This window comes from Microcaecilia unicolor, chromosome 2, assembly GCF_901765095.1.
Source record: "Microcaecilia unicolor chromosome 2, aMicUni1.1, whole genome shotgun sequence".
NCBI classification, from domain to species: Eukaryota; Metazoa; Chordata; class Amphibia; order Gymnophiona; family Siphonopidae; genus Microcaecilia; species Microcaecilia unicolor.
Window position 1 is genome coordinate 484,358,169 of NC_044032.1, and position 19,796 is coordinate 484,377,964.

General features: G+C 42.2%; 1 protein-coding gene across 2 annotated transcripts in view; it reads right to left on the minus strand.

Annotated features, from left to right (window-relative positions):
• The window catches only part of FAM53A (family with sequence similarity 53 member A), a 226,772-nt gene that overhangs the window by 117,862 nt on the left and 89,114 nt on the right, over positions 1–19,796 (minus strand). For both annotated transcript variants that reach the window (XM_030191087.1, XM_030191089.1), the window contains one exon: positions 5,570–6,360. In XM_030191087.1, coding sequence (XP_030046947.1) covers positions 5,570–6,360 — 791 coding nt within the window. The remainder of the gene's footprint in view (positions 1–5,569; positions 6,361–19,796) is intronic.

Here is a 19,796-nt window from a genome sequence, read left to right on the forward strand (position 1 = left end):
CCCATCCATGCCATCTAGTATCCCTTTCTCTCACTTAGAGATCCTATGTACTTCTCCCAAACTCTCTTGACTTCAGATACAGTTATCTCCAGCACCTCCACTGGGAGGCCAATCCACTTATTCACCACCCTTTCAGTGAAGAAGTATTTCCTCAGGTTATTCCCGAGTATGTTCTCTTTTACCTTCATACTACTACTACTTAACATTTCTACAGCGCTACTAGGGTTACGCAGCGCTGTACAGTTTAACAAAGAAGGACAGTCCCTGCACAAGGAGCTTATAATCTAAAGGACAAAATGTCAAGTTGGGCAGTCTAGATTTCCTGAGCAGAGGTATAGTGGTTAGGTGCCGAAGGCGACATTGAAGAGGTGGGCTTTGAGCAAGGATTTGAAGATGGGCAGGGAAGGGGCCTGGCGTATGGGCTCAGGGAGTTTATTCCAAGCATGGGGTGAGGCGAGGCAGAAAGGGCGGAGCCTGGAGTTGGCGGTGGTGGAGAAGGGCACTGAAAGGAGGGGTTTTGTCTTGAGAGCGGAGGTTGCGGGTAGGAACGTAAGGGGAGATGAGGGTGGAGAGGTAGGGAAGGGCAGCAGATCGAGTGCATTTGAAGGTTAGTAGGAGAAGCTTGAACTGTATGCGGTACCTGATCGGAAGCCAGTAAAGTGACTTGAGTAGAGGGGTGTTATGAGTATATCGGTCCAGGCGGAAGACAAGACATGCAGCAGAGTTCTTAATGGACTGAAGGGGGGATAGATGGCTAAGTGGGAGGCCAGTAAGGAGTAGGTTGCAGTAGTCAAGGCGAGAGGTAATGAGAGTTCAGGTGGTGTGCTCAGAGAGGAAACGGCAAATTTTGCTAATGTTGTAGAGGAAGAAGCGACAGGTCTTGGTTATCTGCTGGATATGCGCAGCTTCATTTCAATTGAAAGAGACTGGCCTCCTATGCATTTATGCCACCGAGGTATTTAAATGTCTCTAACATATCTCCCCTTTCCCGCCTTTGTTCCAAAGAATGCATATTGAGATCTTAAGTTTGTTCCCATATGCTTTGTGATGAAGGCCACTGACCATTCTAGTAGTGATCTGGTGTTCAGAAAAAGGGGCGAGTTTCTGATGCAGACCCCTGGATGGAGAGATTCAGTATTACAATACAGGTGGTGATGGTTCATGCAACTCAAAAGTCCAAGAGGTCAGTAAATCTTTATTAAGATGAGGGAATATCTTAAAAGAGTCGTGAGGAATCAGAAAGGCAGTGGGCAAAGCTGAAACAAGATACTGTAAGGGCAACAAACCCTTGTTAAGAGTGTAAACAATTAAAGGTAAGAGAAAAAGAGAGGCCACTGTAGGTTACTAAAGTAACAGCTGCAAAGGTAAGGCAAAAAGGATTAGAGTCATACAAAAGATCGCAGGAAGATGAAGCCTGACATCTGGAAAAGGTTAGAGAAGCTGGGAAAGTAGTCAGGAGAGCAAAGATGGAAGCAGACTCTGCTAATAAGTAAAATGGAGGAACAAGACTCTAGACAAGTTAATGACAGAAGGAAGTGCAAAAGTGGATAAACGGAAAAGCAGAATTGCTTAATATTTCTGTTCTTTATTCAATGAGGAAGGTTTATGGAACAGGACAAAAGAAAGCCCACCAAAAATAGGAATGAAAGGGAGGTAAAAAAACAAACAAACCATTTTCAGAATACTATTTAAGAAATGTTGGCTAAGCTACAAGTAAAGCAATTATAATTCACTGCCTTTTTGAAGAAATCTGCCCAAGGCTGTGTAAAGAAAGAGTAACTGGACAAAGAAAATGCATAATTATAGTGACAGTACTGGAGGCAAGGGTTTGGACAGGATTCACTGAAGGTGTTGAGGGAAATCAGGGAAGTTCTGGCAGCTCTATAAGCCTTTCAGGAGTGTTTCCATAGAACTGGAGTGGGTGGATGTGGTAACCCCGTATAAAAGTGGAAGAAAAGGAGAGGCTGGATGACAGGGTAAATTAATGAAATCACTGCTAATAACATGGATTACAGGATCTGAAAAGGCAGATTTTACCAGAAGTATGACCTGTCATGAGAAAACTGATCCATTTCTTTGACTGAGTGACTAGGCTGCTGACATTGTTCCACGTAGGCAACTTTAAAACGAGTACCCTTGGCATGAGTTCTAAAGTGAATGTTAGAAGCTAGTGGATAGGAGAAGGCAAAGGGTGGTGGTAAATGGAATTTACATTCAGGAAAGGGACATTACCAGTGGCGAGCCACAAGAATCTGCAAAGGGGTAGACACACTGGAAAGTGCAGATAACTTGAGGAATATTCTAGTTCGACAGCTCAGATTTAGGGACCCTTTTACAAAGCTGCAGCAAGTCCAATGTGGGCTTACCGAGCGCCAATTTGGAGCTACTGCCAGCCCAACACAGGCGCCAGCAGTAGTTCCAGTCCCAGAACGCACCATTTCTTACACTGGGGGCTCAATTTTTTTGTGCAGCAGTTACCTGGCGGTAATTGGGCAGTGCTGCATTAGCACGGCAGCCCTTACTGCCACCTCAATGAGTGGCGGAAAATGCTCCCCCCACATGGCCCGTGGTAGCAATCTTACCACATGGCCATGTATTTTTGCAGCCTTTTTACCCGCTGTGGTAAAAAGGGTCTCAGCGCATGGCAAAAATTGTCGCTACCACAAGGCCCTTTTTACCGCAGCTTAGTAAAAGGACCCCTTACTGTTTAAAAATACAAGGAGGGGCATAATCGAACACGAACGCCCATCTCCATGGGCGTCTATATCCGAGAACGGGTACGTGAAGGGGCGGGACAGACTGTATTTTTGAAAAAAATGGCCGCCCATCTTTTTTTTCGATAATACGGTTTGTGCCCGGCAAATGCATCAGATATGTGCGGATTTGAGCTGGGCGGTTTCGTTTTTCAGCGATAATGGAAACCGAAGACGGCCAGCTCAAAAACGAACAAATCCAAGGCATCGGGTCATGGGAGAGGCCAGGATTCGAAGTGCACTGGTCCCCCCCTCACATGCCAGAACACCAACCGGGCACCCTAGGGGGCACTTGTAAAAAGTAAAAAAAAAAAAAAAAAGTTAAATATCTCCCAAGTCCATAGCTCCCTTCCCTTGGGTGTTGAGCCCCCCAAAACCCACTGCCCACAACTGTACACCATTACCATAGCACTTATGGCTGAAGGGGGACACCTAGATGTGGGTACAGTGGGTTTTGGAGGGTCAACATTAACCACCACAAGTGTAACAGGTAGGGGGGGTATGGGCCTGGGTCCACCTGCCTGAAGACCACTGCACCCACTAACTGCTCCAGGGAGCTGCATACTGCTGTGATGGAGCTGGGTATGGAATTTGAGGCTGACATAGAGGCTGAAAAAAAAGTTGTTAAAGTTTTTTTTTTTGGTGGGAGGGGGTTAGTGACCACTGGGGGAGTCAGGGGTGGTCATCCCTGATTCCCTCCGGTGGTCATCTGGGGCAATTTTTTGGGACTTGTTCGTGAAAAAAAAGGGTACAAAAAAAAGTGACCTAAATTTGCGCTAAAAATGGCCATTTTTTCGATTATCGGCCGAAGGCGCCCATCTCTGCTCGGCCGATAACCACGCCCCAGTCCCGCCTTCACCACGCCTCCGACACGCCCCTGTCAACTTTGTTCGTTCCTGCGACGGAGTGCAGTTGCAAGTGCCTAAAATCGGCTTTCGATTATACCGATTTGGGCGCCTTTGCGAGATGGGCGCCCATCTCCCGATTTAGGTCGAAATCTGGGCGCCCATCACTTTCGAAAATAAGGCTGAAGGTCATCCATTCAGGTACAGGACAGGGGGTTGAAATTCTTCTGAGCACAAACCAAGAAGAAATCGGAGGCTTATCATGTGATTGTATTTAGGTGGCCAAACATATACTGTGACTGTCAAGGCCAGAATGCTTGGATGTATTATTATTATTATTATTTATTGCACTTGTATCCTACATTTTCCCACCTATTTGCAGGCTCAATGTGGCTTACAAAGACCTGTTATGGCATCACCATAACCAGGTTACAGAAAACAATTTGTGTTACAAAGAAGTCAAAGAAAACAGGAGGTTTGGTCAAGCAATTAAAGATACATTCTAAGTATAGTCGTATAGGTGTCGTGTTATAGTTAGTTATGGGATCTCGTGATAGGCTTTGTTAAAGAGGTAAGTCTTCAGGGATTTGCGGAAGTTAGTTAGATAGTTTATCGTTCTTAGGTGAGTTGGGAGCGAATTCCATATTTGCGTGCTCATATAAGAAAAGCTGGTCGCATGTGTTAATTTATATTTTAGTCCTTTACAGTTGGGGTAGTGTAGGTTAAGAAAGGTGTGGGAGGATCTCTTAGCATTTCTTGGTGGCAAGTCAACGAGGTCCATCATGTAGGTCGGGGCTTCACCGTGAATGATTTTATGAACCGTCGTGCAGATTTTGAATGCGATGCGTTCTTTGATTGGGAGCCAGTGTAGTTTCTTTCTTAGGGGTTTAGAGAGGAATGGCCAGCTGGAAAAAGAAACTGACACTACCTCTGTGTAAGTCGCTAGTGAGACCTTTTCTTACATACTACTCTGGAGATCAAATCTTCAAAAAGATATAAACCCCACACAGTCAATCCAAAGGGCACCTACTAAAACGGTGAACAGTCTTCATCATAAAGCACATGAAACAGACTTACAGACCTAAACATATGTAACAGATGAAAGACAGGATACGGGATATACAATATTTAAATACTTCCGAGTTGTAAATGCACAGAAACCAAGCCTCTTTCAATGGAAAAAATGGCTGTGAACAAGGACCGAGATAAGGGTGAAAAGAGGTAGACTAAGGAGTAATCTAAGCAATTTTTTTTTTTTAAACAGTGGAGACGAGGACTGTGTAAGAATTCAAGAAAACCTGGCACAAGCAAAAGATCTAAAGCATAGGAAGGGATTGTAGTAGTTGGTATAGAAGGGAAACATTAGATAAACCCTATGATCTCTATGTAGTAAACTGAAAAACTGCTTTGCTGCCACCCCCAAGAAAATTGATTTTGAAAATAAATTTTAAAAAGACTGAAAATGGGGTGTAACCACGATGCACGCTTATGCCAAAATAAGTGAAAATACAAAAACAATGAAAGAAGAAGTAGAACTATGATTAAAGGGAACAACAGAACCAAAATACAGGCAGACCGATATTGTGAAGAACCCAACTTCTGCTGTTTTATTACCCAGCATGCTGAAAGAGAGAATTCATCTATTTTTATGTACAGAAACATTATTATAAATTTCAGTGAGAATCATCAGCTCTGCCACAAGGGGTACTGAATTGTCCAAGCTAGTCTTCAAAAAAGAAATTTTTTAAATGCCATCATGTTTAGCAAAATGTCACAATCAGCCTTACATGTTCAAGCTAAACATGAAATGGAGAGCTCTTAACAATACAACTATTTGCTGGAATACAGTCACCTGTGTAAGAAAATCTGACTCTGAAATGTGATTGGGTTTACAAAAAATCACTACAAGTTAGAAACAGCTATAGATCAAAAGGCCTCTTCCTCGGTCTGTCAAAGCTAGTAAATCCTTACCCGTGTCATTTTAAGAAAATCTAAGGAAGGACGATTCCACCGCACGTCATCTTCCCGCCGGCGCTTTAGCCGGCTTTTCTTCTCGTTCAGCACACAGGGCTGTGAGCGACATCTTAACAGGCCCTGCCGCCGGCTCAGCTCCGGAGTGGAGGTGGGAGTGCTGTTAGCCGAAGGCAAGAGGTTCCCCACCTCGATAATGTGCTCCTGTGAGAGAGAGAGGCGACGGCGTGGGTTAAAATCGCACGGTCCTGTGCAATTCCAATGTATGCTCGAGTTTGTGCTGCCCTCACTGCTGTCCACAAAGCCACTGCTGGCAGATGAAGGTCTAGGAACAGGCGACGTGTTCAGGCTGGTGATAGGAAATATGTTATTGTTTAAAGACAGCATGTTCTGGGGAAGGCTGATACTTGTGCTTCTCTGTAGGGTGGCACTCCCGTGGCTGTTGCAGCGCTGTAGAGTGGTGCTACCACCGCTATTGCATCGCCTTTTGGACACAGGAGTCCAGACTTTGGAACCAGCAGGCTTCCACGGTGACCGACAGCGAGCCAACTCATCAGGCTCCGACAGGGACCTGCAGTGCCGTTTGGTGGGTGGTGCCAGTGGTTGGCCCAGGTTGTCATTAAAGTTTAGTTCGCTGATCCATGCACCTTGTGGCGACTCCTGCCATTGCAGACTTACACTGTTCACTGTGCGTGCGCTAAAAAGGCACGATGGGAAAGTAAAAGCCAAATTCTTGTTTCCTTGAGCCCTGATTGGGCAACTTCTGTTTGTGTCTTTCCATGGGCTCTCTTCTATGAAAAAAACAAAAAACAAAACATGAGGGATAAAAGAAAACTTAGATCAATGAACAAAACACTTTTGCAATGTGAGCAGTGAACTATATCTTATAAACAGCATGCGATTCAAAATGCTCAGCATGTCAGGAAAATATATGAATGTTTTTGTGCTCAAATCTGAGAAGTAAACTTTTGGGGGCAAGGACAATACCACCTTATCTACTGTTAAAGTTAGCATTGTACACAGACAGCACTGTATTTTATAATGTTGATATTAATTCTGCTGTTACATGCTATGCCTAGCACAAGGTCTATATTCACTGCCAGTGTTCTGTAAACGCTCTGAACATTTTGCTTATGCTGTTTGAATACATAGCACAATCACTGCCCATTAAAAGTCTACTTGTAAGCCATGAGTGACAGCAGGATTTTCTGTACGTTACTAGTGTGAGTTCTAGTAGCCGATTATGCGAAAGCCCTGCTCCATGTGAATAAAGAGTGAGAACTAAAACCTCGAAGACAGATTAGCTCAGGATTTCCAAACTTCTAGCTGTGATCTCTTTTTAGAACTTACATTTTACATGGAGTGGAGGAGTGGCCTAGTGGTTAGAGCACCGGTCTTGAAATCCAGAGGTGGCCGGTTCAAATCCCACTGCTGCTCCTTCTGATCTTGGGCAAGCCACTTAACCCTCCATTGCCTCAGATACAAACTTAGATTGTGAGCCCTCCTGGGACAGAGAAATATCCAGTGTACCTGAATGTGACTCACCTTGAGCTACTACTGAAAAAGGTGTGAGCAAAATCCAAATAAATAAAATTGTAAAACCTATGATTGTGACAAGTTGGCAACAGAGTACCCATCTTATCCTTTGGTTGATGCTCTCTTTCAACATCTCCCCTCTAGCGGATCCTCTTATATCCTCCCACCCACTCTCCCCCAATGAGTCCCCTCCCTCTTCATTCCCTCCAGAGCTGGATTTAGATATCGTGGGGCCCAGGGCAGAAATTAAGGAGGGGGTGGGGATCTCCTGTCCTCCCCCCACCTGCAATCGCCACTACGTGGTCCGGGCATCCTCACCACAATCCATCTCCCTCCCTTCCCCTCACTTTGCAGTCTTCTTTAAAAATTGATTTCCCTTCTCAGTCATCCTCACAAGCTGCCTCGGAGCTTTCCCTCTCTGCCGCAATCTGCCCAGGCGGAAACAGGAAATTGTACCAGAGGGGGGCAGACTGCAGCAGAGAGGGAAAGCTTCAGGGCAGCCAGAGGCAGCTTGTGAGGATGGCTGCTACACCGGAGCCCCTCTGAGAAGATAAATAAATTTCTAAAGAAGACTGGGAAGGTGAGGGGAAGGGAGGAGGAGATGGGTCGTGGTGGGGAGATGGGGAAAGAGATGCCTGGACCACAGGGCCCCAATGAGCTGTGGGGCCCAGGGCAGCTGCCCTGTTTGCACCCCCCCCCCCCCCAACCAGCCCTGATCCCCTCTCACCACCTCCAGCCTTTCTCAACGATCCTAAGATCTCTTAATCTGCCCCCCCACACACACTAATTCTGTCGACCCATTCAACTCCCATTTCTTCTCTCATCCTCCCAGCCTCACCTCATCCCTTTTCTCAAATTCCACCCCCACAAACAATCCTCCATGACTCCTCAGCTCCTCTTACAGCCCCCTGTAAATCATCATACTTGCCCACATTAGTAACTCTTCAGCTGATCCCCCTGCCTGCAACCTCCCCCTTCATATAAATTCCCACAAAGCCCCCAGATATGCTCAACAGCGAGGGAGAAGACATCATTCTCCACCGGGCCAGCCCACCACTTAGGCCAGCTCTTCCCCTCCTCTATCCCTTTCCCCAGCCAGAGAGGCACACTCAGCCCAGCCCAGCCCTCCCTTAATAATAGCAGGACATGGGTCAGATGGTGATATCCAAGCAGCAGAAGTGCAGGATCTTGAGCATGCATGTGCTCACAGGTCCTGAAACACTCTGTTCACTCCTTTAGACCTCTAGGTACTAGGGAAACCAGTTCAAAGGGCAGGGCTGTCTTGAGTAAGTCCAAAACACAGACTACTACTACTACTTAGCATTTCTATAGCGCTGCCAGGGTTATGCAGCGCTGTACAAGTTTAAACATGGGGACCCCATGCTGACTCATTTCTACCACCTGAAGATATGAGATATGAAACGCTTGTGACCCCCTTTAGGGATATGACTCACAGTTTGGTATTATAAGACTAACTTTTTATGCAACATAAGCAGCATGTTGTTTAGAATTGTTCAACTCCTAATGCATATTTCGTGCTTTAATTTTCTTGTTAGAGACTGACATTAGCGACCACTGTGACAGTAACTCAAGTTAATAGTCACATGGGTTGATAAAGTGAGCCGTTGAATAACTTGCTTGGCCAAATCAGCATCTCAGAGCTGAAGACAAACTAATGCTTCTGCAAACGTAGAGGGTGATTTTATAAAAGGTCACCTAGGTTAGAAAGGTGCGAAGGGATATATGTTGCACCTATCTTACAAAGGCAGCACATACGTCTGTGTGTCTTCATAAAATTGCCTCCCTAAAAACAGCCATACAAAATTACACCTGCTCCAAGCACAGCACAGCATTCCCACCTGTTTGCATGGATACGCTTGTATTTTACAACATATAAGCATATCTCAGCTCCACCCAACTTCTGCTCCCAGGAATGCCTACCTGTATACTGCACTTATAAAACTGCCCAGGGTAGACATGCAGATATACCTGTTTCTGCACCAACCAAGGTGAAAAGCTGGCAGGTACTTTGTAGCCAGCCACCTTGAACCTAACTTTCAAAGGGAAAGTATATGCATAATTTCCCCCTTGAAACAAAGGATCCACTGGAAAACTACATATTTGAAAATCCAGTTTACACATGCCCTAAACAACCCCCTAGCAATGCCTCCACCCAATTTAGCTAGAAGTACAATGGCTATAGAAAGCCTACACCCATTTCCAAAATGTTCACTGCCTTCAGCATTGAAGAATTAAAATGGGGTTTGTTCTATGTATCCATACAACAGCTAAATTAAAATTATATTCCAGAAAGTCAAAGAAAATGAAGCAGGATAAAAGCTTGAAGAGTTTCTGTTGCCATCCTAAATACTTTAAGCTCTCCTATAACCAATCATCTTCAAAAGCACAGAAAAGGAAGTCTCCTACTGATGCTTTGTTATCTACTACACGGTCCATTCTATTCATATAGGTCCTGCGGCAGATACTACTACTACTACTATTTAGCATTTCTATAGCAGATAGTGTACGCTAATAACGGTTGGCATACTCTAACAATTAATAAAAGACCCCCCCATAATATTTTGGCTCCATCAATGTTTAACTGTCCAAATTCACATGACATGATAAATTCAGCAGTTCCTGTTTTCCTGTTGGTTACTTATGTTATTGATATGCACTGAGCAGCACAGATCCAATCATGAGCACCAAGGAACTGGCAAAAAAAAAGGGGGGGAGGGGATTGTGAAAAGGCAGCAGAGGATGGGAATAAACAAATTATAAAGTCTTTGAATACCCCTTTATGCACAGTTAGTGCAGCATACTACGTGGAAGGTGTAAAGCATCACTAAGACCTGCCTAGACCAGGCTATCTCTCCAAACTGTTTGACTGGAGGACACAAGCAAGGAGTTTACATTATTTTTAACATATTTACAGCTTATTGACCCCCTGGGGAGCTGGTTTAAGGTAGATTGTTTGTCCATATATACTTGTGAATTTCCCCCTAAAGCAGGCACTAGGTGCTGAAACATGTTGGGCATGTGGGCTATGATATAAAGTGTCTTATACGGTCTGTGCCAGAGCCGGTGGTGGGAGGCGGGGCTGGTGGTTGGGAGGAGGGGATAGTGCTGGGCAGACTTATACGGTCTGTGCCCTGAAAAAGACAGGTACAAATCAAGGTAAGGTATACACATATGAGTTTATCTTGTTGGGCAGACTGGATGGACCGTGCAGGTCTTTTTCTGCCATCATCTACTATGCTATGTTACTACCGTGTTTCCCCGAAAATAAGACACTGTCTTATATTAATTTTTGCCCCCAAAAATGCGCTAGGTCTTATTTTCAGGGGCTGTCTTATTTTTCAGGGAAACATCGGGGTTGGATCGGGGTTGGCCCGCCCGCCCTCCGTCGCTCCCGGAACTAACCTTAAACGCCTCCTTTCACCTTCGCAGCAAGCAGCAGCAGGGCAGGCCACTCCTTCCTTCCGTGTCCCGCCCTCACCTGATGTAACGTCCGCGAGGGTGGGGCACGGAAGGAAGGAGAGGTCTGCCCTGCTGCTGCTTGCTGCGAAGGTGAAAGGAGGCATTTAAGGTTAGTTCCGGGAGCGACGGAGGGTGGGTGAGGGGGGGCCCAGTGACCTCAGGTGAGGGGTGGGCGGCCTTGTCCGGCTCTCAGCAGCCCTGCTTTCAAACAAAAATTTGCTAGGTCTTACTTTCGGGGGAGGCCTTATATCTACCAATTCAGGAAAACCTCTACTAGGTCTTATTTTTGGGGGATGTCTTACTTTCGGGGAAACAGGGTATGTCTTGGATTTATTTATTTCACATCTATTAAGGTTGCTTTTAATTGATTAAAGAAATTAAAAGCAGCTACTGGCTTAGATGCTGCTCTGTGTTTTTGGCATTATTGGTTTGCAGCATTTGGACCTTTTATTTTTCTTACCTTCAAAAAAAACTACGTGCTTCCATAATCAAAACTGGTCAAAGTATGTGCATTTGACAATATCCCAAAAACTGTACAAATCTGGCTTGTGGGGTGGGGAGGCCATTAGAACTTATTTTTTTTTATTTAATAGAAGAACTTATTACTCAAAAAGGCTTACCCTGAATCCAGTCTGAAGAATGAAAAGAATGATGTAGGCATGTGGCAAAAGTTTAGTGGTCTGGTAAAATCAAAATAGAACCTTTAGGCCTGAATGCAAAGTCTTACATTTGATGCAAACCCAATATAGCATATCACCCAGAGAACATCATCCCAACTGTGAAGCATGATGGTGGAAGCATCATGGTTTGGGAATGCTTCTCTTCAAAATGGACCAGGGCACTTGTCAGGAAAGAATGAATAAAGGAAAGCACAGAAAAATCATTGAGGAAATCTTGCTGCTTCTGCAAGACTGCCAACACAAAATTTATTCAAATTAGTTCAACTAAATGTGGATTGTGAGGAACTGTAAAAGGACCCCGAGACTGGGCATCCAAATGGCAGATGAAATTTAATTTGGACAAATGCAAAATGATGCACATGGGAAAGACTAACCCAAACTATAGCTGATTAATGCTAGGATCCACATTAGGAGTCACCATTAAAAGTCTAATTACATCTCTGGAGATGGTGAAGAAATATTTTATGGACATACTTAATATACCAGCAGAAGCTATACCACCTTTAGTTAATGCACAATAACCGCTTACAACAAATACTCAGGGAGAACTGATCAACGTGAAGAAGCCAACCAGCTTAATTTGACAGAGTTTTTGGAGTCATCTCTTGAACTACTCTATTGGTGATGTCTGTGCTTGAACCAGACTAAAATAATGTTCTACACTTATAAGTCTGCCATATGGTTGAGCTATTTTTAGGCTGTAAAAATCCTTGTATTTCCTGATTTATCTAAAGAAAAACACAAAGGAGATGTCAGGCATTTCTGGCTTTTGCCCTAGGCATGAAATGTGTTGCAATTTTCTTGTCAGTATATGGTTAGTTTTGAGTCTTACTTGTTCTTTGAGACAAAACAGCTCCTGGACATTGTTTCTGCTAAAAAGGAAATAATGGTAACTGTATGATTCCTCTGTAAGAACTGATTTGTTGGATTAAGGAAGGATGTTGCGATTCCTCACAAGAAGTGATTTTCTTCTTAAAAGTGTAATTTCTTTTCTTGGTCTCTGCTCCCTTTTCTGCTTTTTTCCTTTGTTTCTCAACGTGGACGAAAAAAATGTATTATTTTTATCCTTTTCAATTACCTTTTGGAACTATTGCAATTGTGGTTGTGACAGTATTTATATTGTGATAGATATTCTATAAATCTTGATAAAGTTTTAAAAAATAAATGGAATAAGACAGCTGACAAAGCCCAGCCCCAAGGATCGCGTTACTAAAGGAAAACTAACACCTAGCTCCTGTCTGCCAGAAGGATTAAACCATCTAAGAACTCTCCCCGCTAATGCCCTCATGTACAATCCAATGGTAGAAAGATTTTTTTCACACAGAACGTAATTAAGCTGTGGAATTGGTTGACAGAGGATGCGGAAAAGATGACCAACACACTGGGATTCAAGAACATTGGAGAGGTTCCTGGAGGAAAAGTTTAAAAAATAAGTATTAGCCCAATACCCTTGATAGAGCCATTATTCATCCCTGGAAATTTACTGTCGGAAACAGTTCTACTCTTTTGGGATCTACCACATACATGAGACCTAGACTGCCCATGGTCAAAGACAGGATGATGGACTTGATAGACCTCAGTCTGACTCAGTATGGCTTTTCTTATGTTCTTAAAATAAAAACTCATTGTTTAAGATGTCAAAGGCATAGGAAATATGTTGGGGATTGTTACCTACCACACTGCATGGTACCTTCCCCAAGATTTCCTCAATGCTTGGTTTACATCCTCTTGCATTTTTTAAGGGCTCCATGGTGTATATCCCAATAAATTTTGAATTCCAGATCTATTTTTGTTCCCACCACATCAGGAAATATATTTTCACAAAAAAAAGGTTACTGAATGCCTGGAATACCCTCCTGAAAGAGGTGGTGGAAGCAAGAACAGTGCTAGAATTTGAAAAGGAGTGGAATATGGGTCACTAAAAGGGCAAGAGGATATAAACCAAGCACAGAGCACTACAGCTATGTAACATAACCTGAATTTGGTGACGCTAGGCAAGGATGAGTTTCTTACTCCTATGCAGACGATATCTTTGTCTTACAGGAATTATCCTCAGGTAGGTGAAAAGTCACAACTGAAAATATTGATCAGATTAAATCAAAATTGGGCCAGTTGTAATTCACTCAAATTAAATCCTACAAAAACAAAATGTTATGGTTAAGAACTCAACCTTTTAACAGTTTGCCTAAATGGAAGCGATACACTGATGGTTGATACTACTTCAAAGGAATTAGGAGTTACAGTAGATACATCATTTACTTTTAAATCACAAATAAACAATTTGGTCAAGAAATGCTTCTTTAAGATGAAGCAATTAAGATCTGTCTATTCTTTTTTTAACAAAAAACATTTTGCATTGTTGGTCCAAGCTACAACCTTAGTTAAACTTGACTACTGTAACTCCCTATAGGATGGAATCATGGATCTCTTACTGAAAAAAATTGCAACTTATACAAAATACAGCTGCAAAGGTTCAATCATTTATCTCCCTTTCTGATTGCACTTCATTGGCTTTCCCTTCAGGCACAAATAGATTTAAAACTGGCATACTTTATTTTTAAAATGTTAAAGGTGTGGTTTCTGAGGATTTTCTTCTAATAGTAACCATTCCTTGTGGTAGTAAGACAGCCATCTTTTAAATCTGTTAGCTTCAAAAGGATGCATGAAAAGTCATTTTCCTATAAAGCGGTCCATGTATGGAATGATCTTCCCACTTCATTAAAGAAAATTTGAAAATTTTACTGGTTCAAAAATGTTTAAGTGTTGATCTGGGATGTATATTGAAAATGTTTTTTTTTTATTATTATTATTTTTGTAAAGCGCTTTGGGCTCCACTTTGTTGGGAAATGACCATATAGAAATGGCAATATTAAGACACTGTGCATCAGGAACTACCCCCAACAACCTTCCTGTGCAGACTCGATAGGCCATGCTAGTCTTTTTCTGCCATCAATTACTATGTAAAAATGAATTTCCTGTTCAAAACCTTGATGAATTACATCAACACTGGGACAACATGGTCTCGGTTCTATACACTCAACAAAATCCATACTGAAAGGGATCGAGTAAGCCATGTTCATCAGCGAAGTCAACTAACTGCTTCAAAACCACTTCCTCTAAAATCTTAGCTAGATATGGTAATGATGAAACAGGACAACAGCTAAATACAGTAACTCAAAATAGATCAGATCCTAGCATGCTTCAAAGCTAAAAAAAAAAACAAGCTCAGTGGATAAAGAAGCATTCATCAACTGAACCAAACAGTGATTCCCAAAAAAACTTTAAGCTTAAAACGTTTTGTAAAGAATGATATAATAACATTAGGTCTAATTTAGGACAAAGTTAGTGGAAACCTATCCCGACACACTCACAGAAGTAATTGCTGCCAAAGTGGCATCCACAAAGTACTGATTCCAGGGAATGGAGACTTATCCAATCAATGCATTTCAGTTTTGTTTTTTTTGGGTGTATACATTGTCCCTCAATATCCACCTCCAAAAGGTGAAAAATATGGTGTACTCAATGAAAAAATTCATTTAAGTGCATGCAAGTCTGATACATTAACACAACCAAATGTGAACAACATTCAAGGAACGTGTAGACTTTCTATTGCCATTGTATGTGCATTTAACCTTCCTTGTAATTATAGCTGGCCTGAGCAAGGGCAAGTTTTATACAATTTAATCAGGTAAATAGCTCTAAAAATTGTAGCTTCTTAATGTAAAATGTGTAACCATTTTACTGAACTTGCATAAAAGTTTCAATCCTTTGAGAAATGTAAATGGACTGTCATTTTCTATTTCTGCTCTAGCTTGGTCAGAGATTCTGAACTCAACTTGTTCACTAGCACAAGTTAATTTAACCACTTGCTTCAATTATAAAATAGAGAATTTTGAGGTTACAAATGAAGGGGTCCTTGTACTAAAGGAAAAGGACCCCATAGAACATAAGAAGATGGGCATTGCCATACTGGGTCAGACTAAAGGTCCAATAAGCCCAGTATCCTGTTTCCAACAGTGGCCAATCCAGGTCAGAAGTACCTGGCAAGATCCCAAAAGAGTAAAAATAGGTTTTATGCTGCTTATCCCAGGAATAATAGCTTAGGGACTATTCTTGTAGGAACTTGTCCAAACCTTTTTAAAACTCTGCTAACTGCTTTACCACATTCTGTGGCTACGATTTACAGAGTTCAATTACACATTGAGTAAACAAATATTTTCTCCAATTTGTTTTACATTTACTACTTAGTAACTTCATTGCATGTCTGAAACTGAGAAACTAACGAGTATTTGATTCCCCCAGACGCTGAAAAGAAATAGCGTTCCCAGCTTCAAATCCAGATTCCTGGTTGATTTTGATGACTGAATTCACTATGCAATGCTGATTTTTAAAGCTGCATGCTTTAGAATCTTTTCCTAAACCTTGGTCAAGTAGATCTTTACACTGGATAGAGTAGAAAACTAATCCAGAAAGTTGCCTAATGAAAAATTACTTTCAAAGAGCTTTACAGGCACTGGCTGCACATGCTTTTACAGGGCTGTTTTGGTTATATAACAAATATATCTGAGTATGTCAAAGGGACTGTCCTCATTTCAAGAGTTTAGCAATGTTTTGCATTTAACACTATATGGATTACAAGCAGTATATAAACGGCATAGAAAGATTACCACTTTTTAAGGGGACAAACTGACAATAGTTCAAGCTCCAAATTTCCTTGAAAATTTACAAATGAGACAAGGGTCACAGTGTGGGGGACTGACTCCTCTTTACTACTGGGTGATCAGGTCATCATGAAAGGGTCGTGGATTTGATATACTGTCTTCCTGTGGTACAACCAAGTGGTTTACATATATCATAATCATCTGTTGATCCAGCTTAAAAAGGTATCACAACCTGTACAGAATCCAGTTTTTACTAGAACCCAAAAGGGATGCAGGAGTAGCCTAGTGGTTAGTGCAGTGGACTTTGATCCTGGGGAACTGAGTTCGATTCCCACTGCAGCTCCTTGTGACTCTGGGCAAGTCACTTAACCCTCCATTGCCCCAGGTACAAAATAAGTACCTGAATATATGTAAACCGCTTTGAATATAGTTGCAAAAACCTCAGAAAGGCGGTATATCAAGTCCCATTTCCCTTTTACTTCCTGAATCACCCTAGTTTTGGTGAAATACACCTTCCTTTTTTTCTTCTAGATGCTCTTAATACAATTTTTTCTAGGGGTATCCAGATTGGGTAAAACCCTCTCTGACATCTCTATATTGTTCCATTAATCCCCTGCATCTCCTAGAGAAAGCTGGCCACCAACTCCTCATGCAACCAACCAATGAGAAGAGTTTGATAGGCCGGATTTTTAGGAATGAAAGGAGAGTGTCTGTAAAGTAGCAAAAACAGGTGGAACTGTACAATAGTAACAATATGATCTTTGAACAGCAATGGTCCTCTCCCACTTAGATTATTCTTACCAGTGTATTTGAGGCTGCCCTCAAAATCTCAGGCCTGTCTTCAACTGATTCAAAACACTGCAGCCAAAATGGTCAGAAAAAAAGCAGAACTATTTAAACTTCTCTGTATCATCTTCAAAGTACTGTAGCAATTTGACCCAATTTCTTACCTATTAATTTGAGAAGTAACACAATTTGCTGTGCTCTAAAACCTGTGACTGACTATTCCTTTAGTCTTAAACAGCTCACAGGAAAAATCCTTTTTCATCAAATCATTAATGCTGTAGAATGAGTTGCCTTCTGAGCTTAAACTAGAAGCTACTTCCAATTAAATTTTTATAAAAACCTTAAAACCTGGTTATTCATGAAACTCACTTAAATTTTTATTCCTGAAGAGATATCGAGACAAACTTGTGTATCCTTGAGATTGAGATCATGAGTGAATTGGATTACTTATTAGTGTGCATAAAAGAGTTTTGGATTAAAAATCTTTGGTGCTTAATAACACTCTACCAATTTTGGCAATGTATTTGCTATTGGCTATTACTATTGGATAGATATTAGAATTCAGTTTTGTTTGTATGATGATTTGTAATGATCAACTGAAGACCTAGATGAAGAATTTTCAGGTTATATTTCATTTTTGGATTTTATGATTGATTGTATTATTTGTATTTCATTGGCACTGATGTTGTAAAGGTTTATCTTGTATGTTTACAATTACATAACCATAACTTTAGGCCCCCTTTATCAAGGCACGTTAGCAGATTTAGCATGCTCTAAATGCTAAGACGCCCATTATATTCCCAAGGGTGTCTTGGCGTTTAGCTCATACTTAATGATTAGTGCATGCTAAATCCGCTAGCGCACCTTAGTAAGAGGGGCACTTTCTATTTTATAAATGCTGTGTGTTTGGGTTTTATTATTTTATTTTGTTACCACTGTAATCCACCTTGAACCATGTCCTAGTGAAAGCAGAAATGAAATGCCTACTTAAATTTTAGATTTCACGTTGAAAAGACACCTCATGTCCCCCACTATACTTAGTGCAAAGCTGATTTGACAAGGAGCCAACATTTACTAAAACTCCTTTTCTTTGGAACTTGTATAAGCACATCCATTCAACCAAGTCAAGTCGCTAACCCTATTTTTGACCATACAGCACTTAATGATTTAGGATTAAAGAAGTGTCACACTTCGGTGCATGGGCTAGTGGACACCCAGAAAATGGCTCCCGGAAGGAAGAAAAATGTTTTACAAGGGAAATTCTCATCATATTTCCCAGATGGGAAGGCACATTACAGATGGCAGAAAGACAGTGATGATGATTCTTGGAGTCTAAGGTATCCCCCTAGTTTCCAAATAATTTTCTTTAAACAGCACATAAGCATCTTTATGCAGATGAGGCTATATACAGTGGGGGAAATAAGTATTTGATCCCTTGCTGATTTTGTAAGTTTGCCCACTGACAAAGACATGAGCAGCCCATAATTGAAGGGTAGGTTATTGGTAACAGTGAGAGATAGCACATCACAAATTAAATCCGGAAAATCACATTGTGGAAAGTATATGAATTTATTTGCATTCTGCAGAGGGAAATAAGTATTTGATCCCCCACCAACCAGTAAGAGATCTGGCCCCTACAGACCAGGTAGATGCTCCAAATCAACTCATTACCTGCATGACAGACAGCTGTCGGCAATGGTCACCTGTATGAAAGACACCTGTCCACAGACTCAGTGAATCAGTCAGACTCTAACCTCTACAAAATGGCCAAGAGCAAGGAGCTGTCTAAGGATGTCAGGGACAAGATCATACACCTGCACAAGGCTGGAATGGGCTACAAAACCATCAGTAAGACGCTGGGCGAGAAGGAGACAACTGTTGGTGCCATAGTAAGAAAATGGAAGAAGTACAAAATGACTGTCAATCGACAAAGATCTGGGGCTCCACGCAAAATCTCACCTCGTGGGGTATCCTTGATCATGAGGAAGGTTAGAAATCAGCCTACAACTACAAGGGGGGAACTTGTCAATGATCTCAAGGCAGCTGGGACCACTGTCACCACGAAAACCATTGGTAACACATTACGACATAACGGATTGCAATCCTGCAGTGCCCGCAAGGTCCCCCTGCTCCGGAAGGCACATGTGACGGCCCGTCTGAAGTTTGCCAGTGAACACCTGGATGATGCCGAGAGTGATTGGGAGAAGGTGCTGTGGTCAGATGAGACAAAAATTGAGCTCTTTGGCATGAACTCAACGCCGTGTTTGGAGGAAGAGAAATGCTGCCTATGACCCAAAGAACACCGTCCCCACTGTCAAGCATGGAGGTGGAAATGTTATGTTTTGGGGGTGTTTCTCTGCTAAGGGCACAGGACTACTTCACCGCATCAATGGGAGAATGGATGGGGCCATGTACCGTACAATTCTGAGTGACAACCTCCTTCCCTCCGCCAGGGCCTTAAAAATGGGTCGTGGCTGGGTCTTCCAGCACGACAATGACCCAAAACATACAGCCAAGGCAACAAAGGAGTGGCTCAGGAAGAAGCACATTAGGGTCATGGAGTGGCCTAGCCAGTCACCAGACCTTAATCCCATTGAAAACTTATGGAGGGAGCTGAAGCTGCGAGTTGCCAAGCGACAGCCCAGAACTCTTAATGATTTAGAGATGATCTGCAAAGAGGAGTGGACCAAAATTCCTCCTGACATGTGTGCAAACCTCATCATCAACTACAGAAGACGTCTGACCGCTGTGCTTGCCAACAAGGGTTTTGCCACCAAGTATTAGGTCTTGTTTGCCAGAGGGATTAAATACTTATTTCCCTCTGCAGAATGCAAATAAATTCATATACTTTCCACAATGTGATTTTCCGGATTTAATTTGTGATGTGCTATCTCTCACTGTTACCAATAACCTACCCTTCAATTATGGGCTGCTCATGTCTTTGTCAGTGGGCAAACTTACAAAATCAGCAAGGGATCAAATACTTATTTCCACCACTGTACCTATAACCTACCAGTTCTCTAACAATACTATCAGAAAAGCATCACATGCTAGAGCACTAGAAGCATTTTACGTTGTTCTGTT